We start from the raw sequence: 19,419 nt of genomic DNA on the forward strand, positions 1-19,419 counted from the left end.
CTTCTAAAGGCCATCACCATTCCACATGGCTACAACCAGGCCTTGTGACACACACAGAGCTAATGCTAAGGGGCCTGTGGAGGACTCCGAACCGGAAATGGGCTTGGGGCTCCCGGCCATGAAGGTCTGGGAGCGTCTCCCTGCACCTTGTGTGGCAACCACGAGAAGACACACGGAGATGTCGGTGGAGGTTTTGCAATCTGACATTTTGCATCAGAGCATGAACAGCAAGGGGGCCACGGGGCACAGAGCACCTGCTCAAGTGCCCTTCTTAGCCTCAGACCCCTACGGGATGTGTGACCCTGGGCTAGTCACTTATCTCTGCTTGTCTCAGCTTCCTCATCTGGAAAATGAGCTGGAGAAGGCAAGAGCAAACCACTGCACTATCTCTGCTAAGAAAACGTCAACTGGGGGTCACAGAGATGTTAGACACAAGTACAAATCAACAAAGGCAGCAAAAAATTGGGGACAGATTTAGATTCTTCACTGACGATGAGAATGTGAGGCCATTTTGTGGAAGAGTTTCACTGGTAGACAAATTTTCTTCAGGTATGTGTCATCAGGCCAGAGACAAACAGTCCCATAATTTCTTATGTGTCCCTTCATATATTCCCAAACCACAGATCTGGGAGAGACCCAAGAGATCTAATTTACCCTCTGAGAGACCTAAGAGATCTAGTTTACCCTCTCAGCCACAGCCAGAATCCACTCCATAATATCCCTGTAAGAAGGGTCAAGCAGCCCAGAAACATTTCTATCTAAGTATCTTAGGACAAGAAGCTAGTAGGTTCTGTTTCTCAGCAAATAAAGACTCATTTCTAGGACCCTGATGAATCTTCAATAAAGTTCACAGAAAACATATCAAATAAAAATAAATCTTATTCAGTAACATAGCTCTGATTGTTTAGTATGCTCAAAATGTTCCCATGCTTGCCCATATTGGTCACAAAACAATTACAGTAAATCTTAGCTTTATAATATAATCAAGGAGCAATCCTAGGAAAATCTTAATTCTTCCCTTATTTAAAATCCTCCATTAGGAGTTTCTGGCTGATTTCTTACTTAGACAAATTTTCTTCAAAAAGAATGATTAATTCAAGCCATTCTCCAATTGATAAATAGTCAAAGGATACAAACAGACAATTTTCAGATGATGAAAATGAAACTATTTCTACTTATATGAAAGGGTGTTCCAAATCTATTGATCAGAGAAATGCAAATTAAGACAACTTTGAGATACCACTACACACCTGTCAGATTGGCTAAGATGACAGGAAAAGATAGTGATGAATGTTGGAGGGAATGTGGGAAAACTGGGACACTGATGCATTGTTGGTGGAATTGTGAATACATCCAGCCATTCTGGAGAGCGATTTGGAACTATGCTCAAAAAGTTATCAAACTGTGCATACCCTTTGACCCAGCAGTGCTACTACTGGGCTTATATCCAAAGAAATACTACAGAAGGGAAAGGGACCCACATGTGCCAAAATGTTTGTGGCAGCCCTGTTTGTGGTGGCTAGAAACTGGAAAATGAATGGATGCCCATCAATTGGAGAATGGTTGGGTAAATTGTGGTATATGAACGTTATGGAATATTATTGTTCTATAAGAAATGACCAGCAGGATGAATACAGAGAGACTTGGAGAAACTTACATGAGCTGATGCTAAGTGAAATGAGAAGAACTAGGAGATCATTATATATAATTCAGCAATATGTATGAGGATGTATTCTGATGGAAGAAGATATCTTCCACAAAAAGAAGATCCAATTCAGTTCCAATTGATCAATGATGGACAGAATCAGCTACACTCAGAGAAGGAACACTGGGAAATGAGTGTGAACTCTTTGCATTTTTGTCTTCCCAGGTTATTTTTACCTTCTGAATCCAATTCTCCCTGTGCAACAAGAGAACTGTTCAGTTCTGCACACATATATTGTATCTAGGATATACTATAACATATTTAACATGTATAAGACTGCCTGCCATCTAAGGGAAGAGGTGTAGAGAGGGAAGGGAAAAGTTGGAACAAAAGTGAGTACATGGGATAATGTTGCAAAAATTACCCAGACATATGTTCTGTCAATAAAAAGCTATAATTAAAAAAAAGAATGATTAATTACTTGGCTTTCAGAAGGGCATCAGTGGCTTCATTGACAGCTTTTCTTCGATCCTTCAAGGCATCCTCCACTGATCGCCACTGCACTGATTTTTCATTCACAACCTAGAAAACAAAACATGTGCTGTTAGGCAGATTTGAACAAGAACAATGTAAATGTTAGATGGTTTTGAATGAGTATGCAATCATTTACAGAATCCAATAATCTAAGTACTGCCATGTCAATGAGGTAAGTGTGCTGTGACCAATATAGGCCAATTCATGAAGCACTTGCTCTGGGGCAAGGTATACTGTAATTGTGTTGATGTGGGCTGGAATCAATATTGCACTGACATTAAATTTAGCTTTAAAAAAAAAAAAAAAGGAAATGAGATGACTTGATCCATTGTAGAAACAAATACTCAATTGTCTTCTGCTAAAAGACAAGCTTTTTTCCTAGTCCATGAGCACTAAACTTACCTCGGAATTGTCCATTGCTTTCTTCAACATGTTTGAGTGACTGTTGATGGCCTGGACGGCAGCATTCTGGGCCGAGATTGCCTGCCGGGTGATCTGAGCAGTGCGGTTTAAAGAATCTTCCAAGTTTTTGGCCAGAGCTTGAACAAAACCCAGATTTAAAAAACAGTCAGGGTCCTCCCATCATGAAGAATGGATTTTTTTTTTCAATGGCATCATGACTTCTCCCCTTCCTTTCTATACTGACTCTCCTCCTAAAGGATTTCCCCAAGACAATATTCCTGGTCTTTATGAGGTTGTGACCTAGAATACCTGAGATAATCCACATCAGAGTTATTAACCAGAAATGGTGTCACCATAAACATGGAATTCTGCTATCCAAATACCAAACCTAAAGTAAAAAACTTGGTATTAAGTTATAAACCATAAATAATTCTTGACATCCTAAATATTTTAGATTGTCAAGGGACCTAAATAGTAAAATGGGCAGAAATCATGGCATTTCAAATCACTCACTATATATCCTCTTAACAAATAAGAGTTAACAAAAATGACAATTCTCTAGCCTAAGAGGAAACAGACATCAGAAGAAGAAAAATGCACAAAAGAAGGAAAAACTAACAAACCAAGGTAGAAGAGAGAAGATTTTTTTTGGACAGTTTCAAAGCAAAGACACAGTTAGTGTCGCTAAAATCCTATTGGTTTAGGTGAGTTTTATACAAAAGGATAAAAATATCTCCAAATCGTCCAAGATAGCCTAGGGAAAAATGACTATTCTTCCCAAATATTTTCATGATGCCATGTACAAGAAACAAGGAACAAAAGAGTATACTCTGCCTAGTTAAGCCATACAAAAAGACAACTTGAGAGAGGCCTGGAAAATGTATCACAAAAGACACATAGAAAATGTAAAGATCATTTTGGATGGAAAATGCCATCTGCATCCAGAGAGAGAACTATGGAGACTGAATGTAAAATCAACACATGCTATGTTTACTTTTTTTTCTTTTGTTTTTATTTTTTTCTTCAAGGCTTTTCCCTTCTGTTTTGTTCTAATTTTCTTTCTCAAGGTGATTCATAAGGAAATATGTAAAAAAAATTTTTTTTTGAATGTACATGCATAACCAAAAATAATTAATTATTAAAAATTTAAAGATCAAAACTATGAATTTAATCATTAACATGCCATCCCCTTTCAAGGTTCTCAGCATCTCTGAGATTTACAAATTCTGAAAAAGGATTTAAAAGCAACAAGGAAAAATCTTGCCAAAAGTTACGAAGAAAACATGGCTTTTCGGGCAATCCTTTACACTCTGCAGGCCTTGGATCCCCCTTTTTAATCATAAGGTGATTAGGAGTCTCAAATTTGAAAATGAAAGTACAAGTACTGAGTACATGTCAAGGCATGGGAGGTTACTACAAGTACAAAGAATCACAGAGTCAGAGACAGAAAGGAACAGAGAAGTCAAAAGAAAACAGAATGGCGAAGAGAGGGCAAGACCTGGAGTCAGATCAGAATTCAAATCCAGTCTCAGCCACTTATTAAGCTGTGTGATGCTGGGCAAGTCACTTCACTGCTGCCTGCCTCAGTTTCCTCCATAATAAAAAGGGATGATAGTACCTATCTCCCAGGGTTGTAATGAGGGTCTCATGAGATAAATATTGGTAAAGAAAAATTTACAGCATTCTATAAATGTTAGCCAGTAACATGAGCCAGTCCTTTCGCTTTACTACTGAAGAAACTGAGGTATTACGTCCTTTGTGACTCACACCAGCAGAGTGTGTGACATGGGCCGTGACATACTCACGCCACATACTCTTCCTGAATTGGAATCCAGCGCCCTGTCTGCAGGCCCTTTCCATGGGATAAGGAAAGATGAGAGTAGAACGAGGCCGCCCCAGACGGCCGGACATCAAGAACAAGCCACCTTGTGCCACCCAGGAAAGGAAAGCCCCACGAGGGGGTGACGGACGCGACCCCGGGATAGGCAGCAGCCAGAGGGCCCCCCCGCCAATACTTAGAGCTCTGGTTGTTCACATACACTTGATCACTCTCTCCCGCTCCTCGGCTTCCTGCTGGCCCCGGAAATCCTCAAACTCTTCTGAGAGTTGCTCTTTTTTAGAAGATGAAGTTGCATACTCATGTTTCTCCTCTTGCAACAGAACAGAAGGAACCAGATTTCAATGCAGAATTTATACATGTAATGGGGCTTAAAACAGCAGTTTCATACCTGCCAGGGCACTCCACCCATGACCACTCCAAAAGGCAGACATGGAAGGGCCCTGGCTGCTAAACACATTTTCAAAAGGATGCGCTCAGCATCAAGACACAAGTCTTTTCAGAAAGCTTCTTGAAGAGGACCAAACTTAAAAATGAAAACTCCAATAGTGGTGAAGCTATCATCCCACTGTGTCTGGCTACTCCATGAGCAACCAGGACTTACAAGAGACAAAGGAAAAAGCAATTGTACTACCTGTAACGTATGGCTTAAGTTTTCCTTCTAGTAGTTCAAGTGGAGGTACTTGGACAAAATCTTCACGCTGCTCAGCAGGAGATGGGACAGATCTAGCAGCATCTGGTGTAGAAATAATCTGTTTGCTTCTGTAGTGCTATAAATATACATTACACTAGGCAAATTCCTATTTACCTTGCTTGTGGCTCAGTAACATAAATATCTGCAACTATTAATGATTAACACATCTCTGTGTCTGACAGGAATGGCTGGGTAGAACCATATGCACAAAGAGACAGACAAATGTTCCAACCAGCAGATGCCTTCCCAGCGAGAACACTAGGACTGTAGCATTTGTCTGAATGGAAAAAGTCCTCGCAGCAGTGCCCAGAGGAAAGCTGAATGACCAGCCAGGAGCAGTCAGGCATTCGGTGTTCCCAAGAGCAGGATGGGAAAAAAGAATGTGAAATGAGAAAGATGGAAGAATGGAAAAAGTGCCCAGAGAAATGAGAATAGGCAGTGAAATGGGGAGTGGAGTGAAAAGAGGGGACCAGAAACAGACTGGAGCCACAGGCTAGGAGAGGTCAATGGAGGGCTTGTGAGGAAGGACCCCCAAAACCCTCCAAGACTCTCTCCATTTCCATCCTGTCTGGCTGCAAATGAAGGAAAGGAGAGAGGCTCAGAAACAGAAATAAAGGTTTGAATAAGGAAAAGATCCAAGTCAGGAGTTGTAAAGTGAAAAAGCAACACAAAGAAGATAGAAGAGTTGAGGAGAACTTTCTATCCCCAAGACAGCTTAGAAGATATGAACCCCATCCAGAACTGAAAATGCAGGAAGAAGCATAAAGAGATCTGTTCTTGAGGTGGGAACACACATGCACAAAATAAGCAGATATCAGGAAAGAGTGGAATCGGAGAGAGAAACAGGACATGGTTTATAGAAGCAAGAAACGTGAGAAAGGAGTTTCACCTCTCCACCCTTTCAGGTTGAAAAGACACCAAAAATGTACCCTACTAAAACACCGACCCATTGTGTGTTCTGAGGAAGCCTCCAGCAATGGCAAAAACACTCGAGAGCAGGCGTCCTGAGGAAGGTGGCCTCCTGAACACATCACTGGAGCCTAGGAAATTCAATGACCTCAGGACTTCCTAAACTTAGCTTAACTAAGTCCATCATCTCCCCAAGCTAAGCACACCCTGGATGACACAGGGCATGGTGAGCATTGGCAGGAAGAACTGAGGTCTGAAGGCAAACAGCTGGGCAGAAATCAAATGGGTACAAATGGGCTCCCCCCTCCAAAAAAAAAAAAAAAAACAGTTTACTGGGGAAAAGGGATAAAGCAAGAAAAACAAAGCAGCACCAGAGTAAGCTCTTGTGAGCCAGACAAGCCCACCACTCTGCGTGACAGCCAGAGACCAAATGTGAGCCAGGGACCTGACTCTGTCAGAAGGCAACATGGTGGCCAGCTGACTCTCCAGAGGTTCAGGGAAGGGACGATCCATTTTTGAGTATAAAAATATCACAGCTGTCTATGCATTTATTTCTATGCTTAACTTTAAAATATCAGGATAAAATACCAGTACCTTTAGTTGAAGAACTTGGAGTGTCTCCCTTTTGTTTTTGGAGTTTAGAATCTTTCATTACTTCTGACATAGTAGCAATTTTTAGTGGACCAGGCTGAATATTGGGAACAGAAAAGACATGTCAAATTCAGAAAATGTAGCATGCACAGCAATCTCCCACTGAAATAAATAACTTCAAATTAGACATATTTTCTTTTGGAAGACTACCCCCAGAAATATATTCCTCAGCTTTCCTGATAAAGAGCAGGTAATAGATTCAAAATTCAAAAAAGGACCCTATGTTATTGGCTATGACACATGTAGAAATGTACTTTTTTTTGATTATGCATTTGTTATACAGGTTTTCTTCTGTTGTTACTATTATCCAAATTATGAGGGAGAGGAAAAAAAAAATGCTTGCTCACTGAAAAAAGATAATAAAATTAAATAAAAAATAAACCTAAAAAAATTATCAGTAAATTATTTCCATTTTAGCTAAATGTTTTTTGCTTTCATATTTGATGAGAAATTTATGTTCCATCACCATTCTTTCACTCAGGGATGAGTCACTTAGGAATTATCCAAGGTCTCTCTCTCCTCCTTCTCATACTTGTCCGGCTATGTGCTGGTGCTTTTTCTAATATCAGTGTTATTCACTAACACCTTCATCAACAGGTACACCAGCCCCTCACTGAGCCTTAGAAATATTTCTATTTAGTCCTTCCATCCCACCTCCTGCTCTAAGCTCCTCAGGGGGAACTTGTATCTACTTGTATCTACTCCCATTGCCTGCAAGGTATCTGGTCTCCCATACAATAGATGCTTAATAAATGTCTACTGTATTCACTGCCTCAAATGGATATTGAATCCTGATATAATGAAAAGATTACTAGAGTTGAAGTCAAGAGATCTAGGTCCACATGCCAGCTATAGTGACAACTATTTGAGATTTAGGTTTCTCATGAAAAATATACATTATTTACCATACAGGAATATTGTAAAGTGTTTTGGAATCATTAGGAATCCTTAAATAACAGCAGGGTAGTTATTATTCCAATCATCCATCAGCGTACCAATAGTTTGGAGTCTCTCATGAACAGATGATGGGCGAAGTTCCATTTCAATTAATCTAAATAATTGAATTATTTCTAAATAATGACCCAAGTACCTACTAATGGTGAGAAGCAATGCATGGTAGAAAGAATATAGGACCTAAGATAGATGTGTTTCCTTATCTGTAAGGGAAGAACATGGCTTCCAGCTCTAGTGATCCCTAGTTTCTATGATTCCTGACCTCAAGAATCTAATTTAGTAAAAACTGTAAAACACATGAATCAGTGAAAAGAGCATTCTCTTAGAGCTAGTATGGATTTGAGTATTTACCGCGGCAAAGCACTTCTCTCCTCCATTCACCCCACCCTACTTCTGACTTAGAATAAATGAAGAAATGAAGGAACTAGAAGGTAACCGAGTCAGGATCATAGAACTACTCATGGATGTGGCTCACAGCTCAAGACATTGGCCTGGAGGATCTAAATTCTTTACCCAATTGTCCACAGGTGGCCATGGAGTAGATCTGAGCTGAAACCCAGGTCTTGTGATTCCCAATTTAATGCTAGTTCCACCCCACCATGCTAAGCACAGAGATTAAAAACCTCCCAAGGCCTGACTCTCCAAGTTCATACTCTCTCCATAATTCATTAAGATCCCCTCAATATTTACTTTTCTATTTATGATCCTGTGATATTCTCACAAAGTTTCACTGAGGAAAGAATCAGTGTTTTATGAAAATTAAGTGGAAGATCCATACAGAGCTGACAGTAGCTGAAGCAGGACAGGATTAAGAGCCAGAACTAGACGATATCAACAGGAAAGAAAAGAAAGGAGACACGAGAGAGTTTTTTAAAAGATGACTAAGGATTCAAACTGGGGAGATCGTAAGGCTATTCACACAATGAAAACAATGGCAGGAAATGAGAGCTACTTGGCGGTTCACTTTAAACACACCAAGTCTTGGTGTCAGGTCACCCAAATAAAAATACCATGTGAGAAACGGTGGGGCTGAGGAAGAGAACGACTAATTCAGAAGTCATATACAAAGGAATCTAAGCTCCAAGTGGTGAGAATAACGAATAGGATCCATGAAAAACACCCCCACAAAGCAGGTTGCAGACCCACTTTCAACTTGATTCCAGACTCATCATTTTTTCTGGCCTGTACCTTAATATAGAAGTGCTGGGGTGGGAACAGCCCCCAGCAGCTGAGGACACTTATCACAAGCATGTCTATTTTAAGCTGGGCCCATGAACCCACCAGAGGTTATGTGAGTCCATAAGATGAGTTCCTAAGGCTTACATAGCACTTCAAGCAAATTATTTCAGTGAATGCTCACAATAATACTAGGAGAGAGGTGCAATTGTTATGTTCTACATTGTTTAGATGAGGAAACTGGCTCATGAAAAACATGGCAAATGCCCAAGACAAGATTCCGCCCAGACCCCCCACCTTCCCAGTCTGCATTAGCTCTGCTGAGCTGCTTCTCTGGACAGCAGGTATCCCCTGGCAGTGCCAGCTCCCCACAACCAAGAAGTGGCTGGGGATGCCCATCCTAGCACAAGAGAAGAGCTAACATCCCCTCACCCCAAAACAGCTTTTCAAGAATATGGATGTATAGCCTCTATCAGATTGCTTGATGGGGGAAATAAGGGAGGGAGGAGAAAAAAATCTGAAACTCAAGATCTTACAAAAATGAACACTGAAAACTATTTTTACATGTGTTTGGAAAAATATTATTGAGGAAAAAAATAAAAATAAACTTTTTAAAAATTAAAAAAAAAACTTTTTTAAATTACAGAAAGACCAATACAGAAAACTGCAAAATGCTGTGTTCATGTGTTTTAAAGTATTTGCTTTGTAATCTGGTGAACAAAGGATGCTGACATAATTGGCAATTACAAGGTTTTAGAAATATCTATGGATTAAGAAAAGCAAACCACCTAACAGACCTGAGGCCCCATAGCCAAGCTCCCTTTCTGCTCTAGGATGTATGTGGCCATATTCATTTTATCTGGTGTGTGTTAAGGTCTAAATAAATTTTTGAAGAATTTTTTTAAATATATGAATTGTTGGTCTTAAATGTTCCCTGGTCTCCTTAATCCAGAGACAAAGAATTGACTGTATTTCTGGTTGTATTTCTTTTGCCTGATTCAATCCTCCCAACCCCACATGTGTCCCCCCTTGTGGACATTACAAGTATTATTATTGCCTTTTTTTTTTTTTAACAAGCTAAATAACTGTGGAATTTCAAATGCAAACAACATCATACAAGAGTAGGAATATAAATAAACTAAAAATCAGAAGAATAGGATTTTCTACTTCTAATTCTCACTGGACAAAACAGGACAATTGATACCAGCATCTCAGAGGCTCATCTGTAAAATCAGAGGTCTGGGACTAGGGAATGAGGAAGGTGCCTTTCCAGCTCTATGAGTCTATGATTTATCAATAAAAAAGAAAAGCCTAATTTTGTTGAGGAAGATCGAGCTAATTTAAATGGTCTTGGCAAACACCAATCTGTTATGAATAAATTTTTTCCTGTGAAAGTCTTTTTAATTCCATCTTAGAAATGGAATTGCTTAACCTGTGAATTGTACAAAGGAAATACTGAAGGATGAAAAGCTGCCATTTGCAATTAGCCAAAGTAAGGCTATTCACACACGAATGACAAACACAGGAGAGGAGGCAAGTCAGAGACAGTTGGTGTTAGCAAGAAGACCCCAACACAAGGCCTGTCTTGATCTGTTTTACCTTGTTAAATGAAGAGCTGCCGTCCCCTACCTCCCCCACCTCGGTCCTTCTTATATCTGTTTGCTCATATTGATCAATCTTCATTTTATTTTTTTTTTTTTAATTTCCACCTTGGTCGTGGCTCTTTTCCAACAATGAGATGATTCAGACCAGTTCCAATGATCTTGTGATAAAAAGAGCCATCTATACCCAAGAGAGTGGGAACTGAGTTTGGATCCTAACATGATAATTTTCACTCTGTTGTTGTTTGACTGCACTTTTTTTTCCCCCTTTTTGATCTGATTTTTTTGGTACAGCAAGATAATTATATAAAAATGTATACATATATTGGATTACTTGTCATCTGAGGGAGGGGGGAGGGAAGGGAGGGAAAAATTTGGAACACAAGGTTTTGCAAGGATCAGTGTTAAAAAATTACCTATGCATATGTTTTGAAAATAAAAATTCCATCTTACCGGCTTTTTTGGCAATTGCGCTGCCTGGGGAGAACCAAGGACCATCTCAAAGACTTTGTCAGAAAAAGGGATGGTCTTCTCTATACTGTCTCGGAAATGCTGGTCCCATTTAGCATACAGAATAGTTCCACCAACACCACCACCAATAAACAAGAGGCCTGCTCCAGCAATTTTGCCTGCAGAAAGTCTAAGATAAAAAAAATAGCAAATACTTAATATTTATAAGAGGTTCTGAATATTACCTGATAAAACATAATATTTGAAATAATTAACAATTTCAGAATACCATTTTCTCTATTGCAACCACCTTAAGAGTACTCCAGCACCATTTTCCTATAATCAATTAAGAAACCAGGAATAATGAAATCAACTTTTTTTCCTTAAACTTGCTACCTTTAACACTCTACACTCTATGGCAGAAAACAGACCTGCTCAGCTATTTTAGAATGGGGACAGGATAATTCCCAAAGATAAGAAAGATGTAGCCATTTAAGAACCTGTTCCTCCTTCTGAGCAGAGAAAAGATCAAGAGTTTGCTTTGAACCCTAAGGAGATACAATAAAATCAATTTAGCAGGTGATGTTTTCTAAGCTTCTCCCCACTTGATATTTCTCTTCCAGCAGCTTAGGAATATGGCATTTGAAGCATTTTACAAGGGCCCAAGATTCCAAGCCTGGTACACAAGTACTTAATCAATACCTTTGCATTTTTTAAAAAATGTGCCAGGCAGTATTGCTAGCCACTGTATATGTAGCCCTGACCCCACCAGCCTGGTCAGGGATCACCCTCACTCCTTCCTCTCCTTTGTGGCAGAGCTCCCTGACAAGGCAGTCTACCATTGCTCTTCTCCTCCCACATCACTCAGTTGAAACTGCTCTGCCCAAAGTCCCCAATCATCTCAGTGGCCAAATCCAGGGACTTTCCTGAGCCTGCTCTCCTCCTCCCTGTCTGAGCATCCCTGCTCAGGGGGCCTCTGCTAGAGCTTCCTCCAGGTCCCACCGGCTTATGGAGACGGGCCTCATTTCTCTCCTCCCTCGAGGTACACTATTTTCACTTAATGATCACACCAGCCCCCACTGCAGAGGACTCTAAGACTCTCTCCTAACCTTAAGACCGGAATCTCCAACTTAACCTATTAAACATTTTGAACTGGAAGTTTCAGAATCAGAGAATTTTAAACTCACTCTGTCTAAAACTAAAATCACTGCCTCGTTCCCCGCACCCCTTTTCCCCCAGTTAATTGTCTTCCCTTCTGAATATCTGTCCAATTGTCCCTGTCCAATCAGCTGCCAATCCTGTCATTTACATCGCCCTATTATCTCTTTGATATAGCCTCCCCTCCCCCAATGTACTCCAAGCCCTGGTCCAGGGCCACCTTGCCACTGGGCTGGTCTCAAATTCCTCCCAACTCCAAGCCTGTCTCCATTCTGATATCAAACTGATATTGAGAAAGCACATGCTCATACCATGTAATTGGCTTTCAAAGCCCTCTGTTACCTGGTGTAGCTGGGCCTCTTCTTGGCATTCCCAGCTTCCTGAGCTCCACACCTTCCACTCGGGCCATTTCCACTTTCCCTGCTGCTTCCCAATGAGAGGAAGGTCCCTCCCGACCTCCACCCATGTCCTGGCTTCCATTCTCATCCAATGCTTCCACTCTCATCCAACGTTTTGCCCCTCATCCAACACTTCCCCCAGACACCTTCCCAATCTTCCTGAATCTAGAGCTTTTCCTTCAAGACCACCCCAATGTAACCCACGTAGACCTTTTGTGTGCACACAGCTGTGTGCATGTCCTCTCTCATTAGAAAGGGAGCTCACTGAGGGCAGGGTTTGGATGCTCTGGGGTCTCTGCAGGGCTTACCACCATGCATGGCACATACTACAAGTGCTTAATAAATGCTAGGTGACTCCATCGGTACACAGTCTTCCCCATTAGAATATAAACTCCTCGAAGGTGAGGCCTGATGTGACTTTATGTCTTAGCATTTGGCAACAGGTGTGCCACAAAAGAGAGCTTCTTCCCGAATGCTTTGAATGAATGAATGAATGAAATTTTGAAACTGTTAGCAATTCTGGCCAACACAATGATCAACCATAATTCTGGAGAAATCCAGCACTGACTGAGACTGGATTCCAGCACAGCTTGAAGCATACCCAGTCAAGGCTTGCTTAATGATATATGATAAATGGGATTTTACTTTCCTTAGTTTATCAACTGAAAGGCAGATCTTAATTTTTTTTTCCAATAACAAGGCTTGCTTATTGTTCATAATTGAAAACATTGGTAAAGATTAACATTCATCTACATACCCAGAATTTCTTGTTGTAGAATATCTACGGCATGGTCTCAAGGGACGGAGTATAAATTTTCTGCAGAGGCAATTCTAAGAAAGATAAGAACATACAAAATGATAGTTAAATTAAAAAAAAAATATGTATTCTCAAGCTTACAGAGACCAAAAGTAAATCTTACAAATGTTTGTATTTCATAAAAATGAATTTTTAGAAATTCAAATGATTTTCAATAATGAATTTGATCCCAAACATCCATCAGCTAAGAAATAACATTGTCATGTGAGGGGGAAAAAGTATTTACCTACAACTTAGGAGGCAGGAGTTTCTAAGACCAAACTGGGCAATCTTGGGCAAGATGCAGAAACAGAAAATAAGAATTAAAAACTGGGGACCTCTGACAGCATTGTACCCAAGCTAGGTCTGCACCCAAGTCTCCTTAACTTCACAGCAGATAAATGTGCATCCAGTTTTCTTTACCTCCTATGGCAGCCCATTCAACTTCTTTATATTGATATTTTATTTAAACTTCTATCAGTCGTTAAAAACAAGTATATTAATGTATCAACAAGTGTTGAAAGTAAGAATATAAAACCATTGTGAATACATAGACATGTAACAATTCATCTGTTGTTTACTTATTTATTAAAAGAAACAAGTTTTATATATATATGTGTGTGTATATATACATATATATTTTTTAGTTTTACCAAGGTAGTAAACAAAGTCATCTAATTCATTTTAAATGGATTTTGTTGCAACCTGGTATCTCTATTTACACAGCTGAAAGTAAATCTGTTTGATTCAGTATCATTTCATTTAAGCATTCTTGATTTCTTCCCATTTGTTATTTTTTACAATAGTCAATCATTGTTTATTCAATCATTCCCAAATTATTACATTTATTCCACATTTGGAATGACCTCATTATTAACATTAGTTAACATTTCTATAAAGCCGTTAAGATTTTGTGATCACATATCATCTCATTAGATCACAACAATCCAGTGTAATCATTATTATCCCCATTTTATGGATGATGAAATTGAGGTTCCCCCACCCCAAGGTCAAGAAATTTATCTAAGGTCACAAAGGTACTATCTGCAGCATTAATCACACTCACATCTTTTTGATTTCCTGATAAGTAGGCATAGAGCTAAATAAGTGCTGAAACTAGATTTGGACTGGAGGACCTAGATTTAAATTCTAGCATTTACTACCTTTTGTCTTCTCTTGGATAAACCATCTATTTTCTCTAGTCCTCAGTTTCCTTATCTGCAAAATGAGATTAAGCTCAATGACCTCTGAGCTCTTTTCCAGATCCTTTGACACTTATGTAATTATCTACTATCCACCATGATTCACTATTAGGAAGATTTTCCTCACATGAAAAACTGGGTCTCCAAGTTTCATTCAATGTCTTCTGGGACCAAACACAACACTTTTATGTCTCTTCAACCTGACAGTTCTTTAAATACTTAAAGACAATTCTTACCTCCTCTTCCCAATCTTACCTGCCTGTCCTGTTCTCACTCACTCCATTAGTCTGTCAACATCCTACCTAAAATGGTGCCCACAAATGAACACAGTCCTCTAAACAGAGTCTACCTGCACAGAACAGAGTGGGATCATGGCTCCTCCATGAAGGCAACCTAAAGTCACCTTAGCTTGAGGCTGCCTTGCTACACTCTGGAATTTTAGTAAGGTTTAGTTCACCCCCAAAAACCCTACTTTTCCCATAAAATGTGCTCTAGCCCATACCTCTCTTCTCTCATACTTCATGACAAAGATATTAAATAACCAAATCAAGGACAAACACCTAAGACATCACTCTAGAGAGTTCCAAGATTATATCAGCAACTAAGTTGGGGAGGGGGGAAATGAGGTGGTGCAGTGGATAGAGATTTGAGTTCAAATCAGCTCTCAGTGACTTCAGGCAAGTCATTCAATTCAGAATGACTTGCAAAAACAATAAAAAAACCAACAAAATCCTCTGAGTCTATCTAGGCCATATGACCAGAAGGTTAGAATAGCTTTTGGTGAAACCTAAGGATATAGTGTACTTATCAGGATGCAGGGGTCCTCAAACTTTTTAAATAGGGGGCCTCAGACTTGTTGGAGGGCCGGACTATAATAAAAACAAAAACTTTGTTTTGTGGGCCTTTAAATAAAGAAACTTCATAGCCCTGAGTGAGGGGGATAATCGTCCTCAGCTGCTGCATCTGGCCCACAGGCCGTAGTTTGAGGGCCCCTGGTGGAGAGAATACCTCACCTAGTCTTGTTACCCAAGATTGTGGCCAATCGGATTTATTCACATCTGTCACCTTGGAATTTCTAACAATAAAACAAAATGAAAGGCAATGAAGATAAAGTCTATTTCTTGGCAAACTTTCAACTGAGGAACACTAAAAAAATCATTTTTCTAAGTTCTAAGCAAAATTTTTCTAAATGTACCATTTCATCAAGAGAAAAACTATCCTCGAAACATTTCTTTTGCCTTCTGGAAAGATTACATCCCAAATTTTCAACTCCTTTAGTTAGAGTGACTGCTGACCCTGCCTTTGGCTCTATAGTACTTGAAGACTTCCCTTCTGGATGGCTGTATTATTTTTTTCCTCTGACCAGAAGTTCTGGATTTGGCCCAAGGAGTTGACCTCTAGGTTTTCCTATTTCCCTTCTATACTCTAGATCTGAGCAGTTTTCTTTTTTAAGATTTCTTAAAATATGACGTCCAGACTCTTTATGATCGTGGTGTTCAATCCAAAAAATCTTGCCTTTTTTTCCTCTTCTGTTTAATCTATTCAATTGTTTTTACTGTGAGAAACCTTACATTTTTTCTTCCCCCCTCTCCTCCCCAATCTCTTGACTTTTTTCAATATTTTTGGTTTCGTGGAATCATGCATTTCTCTTTGATCCATTCTAATTTTTAGGAAATTTGTTAAGATTATGGCTAAGATTTGCACCTCATGTCAAGATGTTGATTCCCTTGCCCATTCTTTCTTCTGTAGCTATCATTTTTTTCCTCAAGCACTCTCATTTCAATTATAAATAAATAAATAAATAAACATATATATATATATATATATATATATTATATATATATATATATATATGTATATGTATGTATGTATGTATGTATGTATTTTTTTTTTAAACATCACACTCTTCCAGGAATTCTGAAATTTGTGGCCAAGCTGTGTTTTCCTCTGAGGAGATGTTTGAGACATTTTCTTCCTCTGGAGCATCCCTGCCATCACAAGAGCTCCTTACGATGAAGTTCATGGTTTGTTTTATTTCCTAACTTCAGATCTGATGCTGGAGTTTGGCTCTAACAATTCTGAAGGGAAAATCTAGGGCTGCTCCTATTGCTGCTTTTCTGGTATTAAGTATCATGTTACTATTCCAGGACCTCAGGAACATGTTAGGAAGCTGCAAGCTTTCATAGCTCCCAAAGTGTTCCAATTCCTACAAGTTTCAAACCTGAGGTTGGGTCTGAACAACAGCTGACTGCCACTGGTGTCGGTCCCTATCAGCCAGCTAGGATGCTCTGCTGGTTTCAAGAGACTGTACTGGTTCCCCTTTAAATGGGCTCTGGTTGGTTCCACATCTGCAGGCTGAGCCTGAGCCTACAACTGAGACTCTGCTTTGCTCCTGGGGTGTGAGCTGCACCTCTCCCTCCAATTGCTTTCTGACCTTCTTAGTTCATCACACAGGGCTTCTGGATCTACGACATGGCTCTGGGTCATGGGGCACTACAAAGCTGTCAGCCTGGGATACCATCTCTCCCCCAGGTAGTGTGCTCCTGGCCTGCCTCAGTCTCCCAAGACCTCTCTGCCCATCTTCCTAGTTAAGCTGACATGGACAAATGGCTCACAAATGAAACATTTTCCAGATTTGTAAGAATTCAGTCTGGTGAATTTTTTAGATGTTTAAAGAAGTTTTTGTAAGGAGCCCTGTTTCCTGCTGTTCTGCCCTTTGAGATTTTAAAATCAGAAAGCTAGATTAGATAGTTAAGGTTCCATTCCAGCCCTCAAGTTCTATGACTAAACAAGACTAAATGCAACAAAAATTAAGTATGTACAAAGCATGCCAGAAGGTACTACTGGGAATACAAGGATAAATGAAGGCTAAAAAAAAAGAGTAAGTCTCCTATTACTTCTCTGGCCTCAAGGCTAATCCTATCTGTAAGGATCTTTCTTATACCCTGCCCCCACTCCTCAACCCTGCCTAGTGCTTTCTGTGTACTGGTTATTTAATGTTGTCTTCCCTGTTAGAAAGGTGACCTGAAAGGCAGAAACTTTCTGCCTTTTCCAGGAATTAGCACCTTGCCTGGTCCATCATAAATATTTTTTGTCTGACCTGGAGTGGTGGACATCTGAGTCAGGTACCACTTGCTGACAAGGCAAACTACCGCTGGAATACCAAGGCATCTGCATCATTCAAAGAGATCTTTGGGGGTAACTTTTGGGAACTCCTCCTAGCACAGGTGCCAAGGGCATCACCTGCTGTGCCCGGCCTATTTCCATGACCACCGGAAATAAGAGGATCAGAATCATGGAAGAGCAGAGTTGGAGGCCACAAAGGGCATTGGGGCTAAAAGGAACCATGTCACCGTCATCAGGCACTTAGAAATGCCACATTCCCCAGGAAGCTTTCCTGATCTCAGTCCTCTAGTTCCAATTAACCGTGTCTCTTGCTTGTCTATACACGTTTTCCCCGCCATTACGCTGTCAGCTCCGAGAGTGGGGTCTTCTTTTGTTTGTGTCCCCAGCATTTAGCACAGTATCTGACATACAATAAGTACTTCATGTTTTTCTGCCTGCCTGCCAAGCATTGTGCTAAGTGCTAGGGAGACAAAGGTTAAAAACATGGATTTTCCTGCTTATCTCCACTTTAGCCTGTGTATTCTACATGTATGCTTTCTTTCCCATTAGACTAGGAGCTCCCTGAAGGTGCTAAAAGCTGTTTTGCCTTCTTTTGTATGCTTAGCACCAATTAAAAACTGGCACATAGTAAGAACTTAATAATTGCCTGATTATAACACTGGACTTTTGTAACCTTCAACTGATTAGCAGGAGTTCACAGCCCTAGATTTGTTCATTATTATTGTGTTTTCCACCCCCCACCCCCGAAAGTGGATCAATATGATATTGCTCTGTTGTGGTCAAGGTGCAGTGCGTCTCATTGTGGCTGCTCAGACCAATACGGGCTCAGAAAGCACGACTCAGGATCAGGCCCAGGTAGTCCACATGAATATTCAGGGTAGAGATGGTTCAAATTTACACATCTCATGTTTCACAATTTGACTCTGTTCATAGAGCCTTTTTTGATATTGGATAGTCTTAGAAATTGGGGGGGGGGAAATCAGATAAATATGAAAATTTATAAGTTTATGGAAAATTTATGTCTTGTAGAGAGGGAGAACATGACCATTATTAATCTTCAAAATAGTAGCTATTGGATGTAAACTATGGGATTTGCATCTTTAGACAGTGCTATCACCAGAAAAATTATTCAGTCAGCCAGGCAAAAATCTATGTGAATTACTAGAAAACTCCATTTGCTTCGAAAAGCCAGATGATTCTAACTATGATTAGGGGCAGACACTGGGTTCCCAGAGTCCACATTAGATCCATATTCCTCGCTGCTCTAGAACAGAGAAAGCCACCAAATCTCTGCCAAGGTATGCTCCCACTCACCCTGTATCACATGAAGAATACAGAAGTTGATTAGGACTCAAATGGTACTAAAGAAACTTGTAATTTGGTTGAGCAAACAAGGCCTCATATATGAAATAAGTGAATAATTATAGCTTATTACAGAAGGGGAAAAGTAGCAATGTGTATATTCAAGTCAGTAAGTGCTATAAACTAAATAGGAAGAGGAGAAAGAGAGGGAGGAACAGAAAGAAAGGAAGAGAGAATATATAGTGGTTGAGTTACCTGAAGGTTGTTATAACTGTCTCCTCCCCAGTCAACATGTATATCCAGAAGCTACCTTTTCTGTTTGCTTTAAATACATGTTTATAAACATTAAAGACAAAAAAATTCTATTTTGTTCTAACGTTTAGAAAAAGAGATAAATATGAAAAAAGGAGAATGCAAATTTTGAGCTGATTAAATTCAGGACAAGGATGTTAAGCATTCTATAGGGTATAGGGCCCTAAGGCTGTAGAGGTCCCCTAACTTTAAGAAACATTTATTAAGTTGCCTGCACTGTGCCAGAGAAAATTAATTCAACAAGCATTTATTAAACTCATACTGCATTATCA

At 39.8% G+C, this 19,419-nt stretch overlaps 1 protein-coding gene across 1 annotated transcript in view; it reads right to left on the reverse strand.

The window, feature by feature from the left end:
• Positions 1-19,419, reverse strand: part of IMMT (inner membrane mitochondrial protein) — a 39,770-nt gene that overhangs the window by 14,722 nt on the left and 5,629 nt on the right. The window contains exons 2-8 of the mRNA XM_051974392.1: positions 13,167-13,240; positions 10,857-11,043; positions 6,616-6,709; positions 5,053-5,154; positions 4,621-4,731; positions 2,582-2,718; positions 2,127-2,227 (exon numbers count right to left, since the gene is read on the reverse strand). Coding sequence (XP_051830352.1) covers positions 2,127-2,227; positions 2,582-2,718; positions 4,621-4,731; positions 5,053-5,154; positions 6,616-6,709; positions 10,857-11,043; positions 13,167-13,240 — 806 coding nt within the window. The remainder of the gene's footprint in view (positions 1-2,126; positions 2,228-2,581; positions 2,719-4,620; positions 4,732-5,052; positions 5,155-6,615; positions 6,710-10,856; positions 11,044-13,166; positions 13,241-19,419) is intronic.

Source organism: Antechinus flavipes, chromosome 2, assembly GCF_016432865.1.
Source record: "Antechinus flavipes isolate AdamAnt ecotype Samford, QLD, Australia chromosome 2, AdamAnt_v2, whole genome shotgun sequence".
NCBI classification, from domain to species: Eukaryota; Metazoa; Chordata; class Mammalia; order Dasyuromorphia; family Dasyuridae; genus Antechinus; species Antechinus flavipes.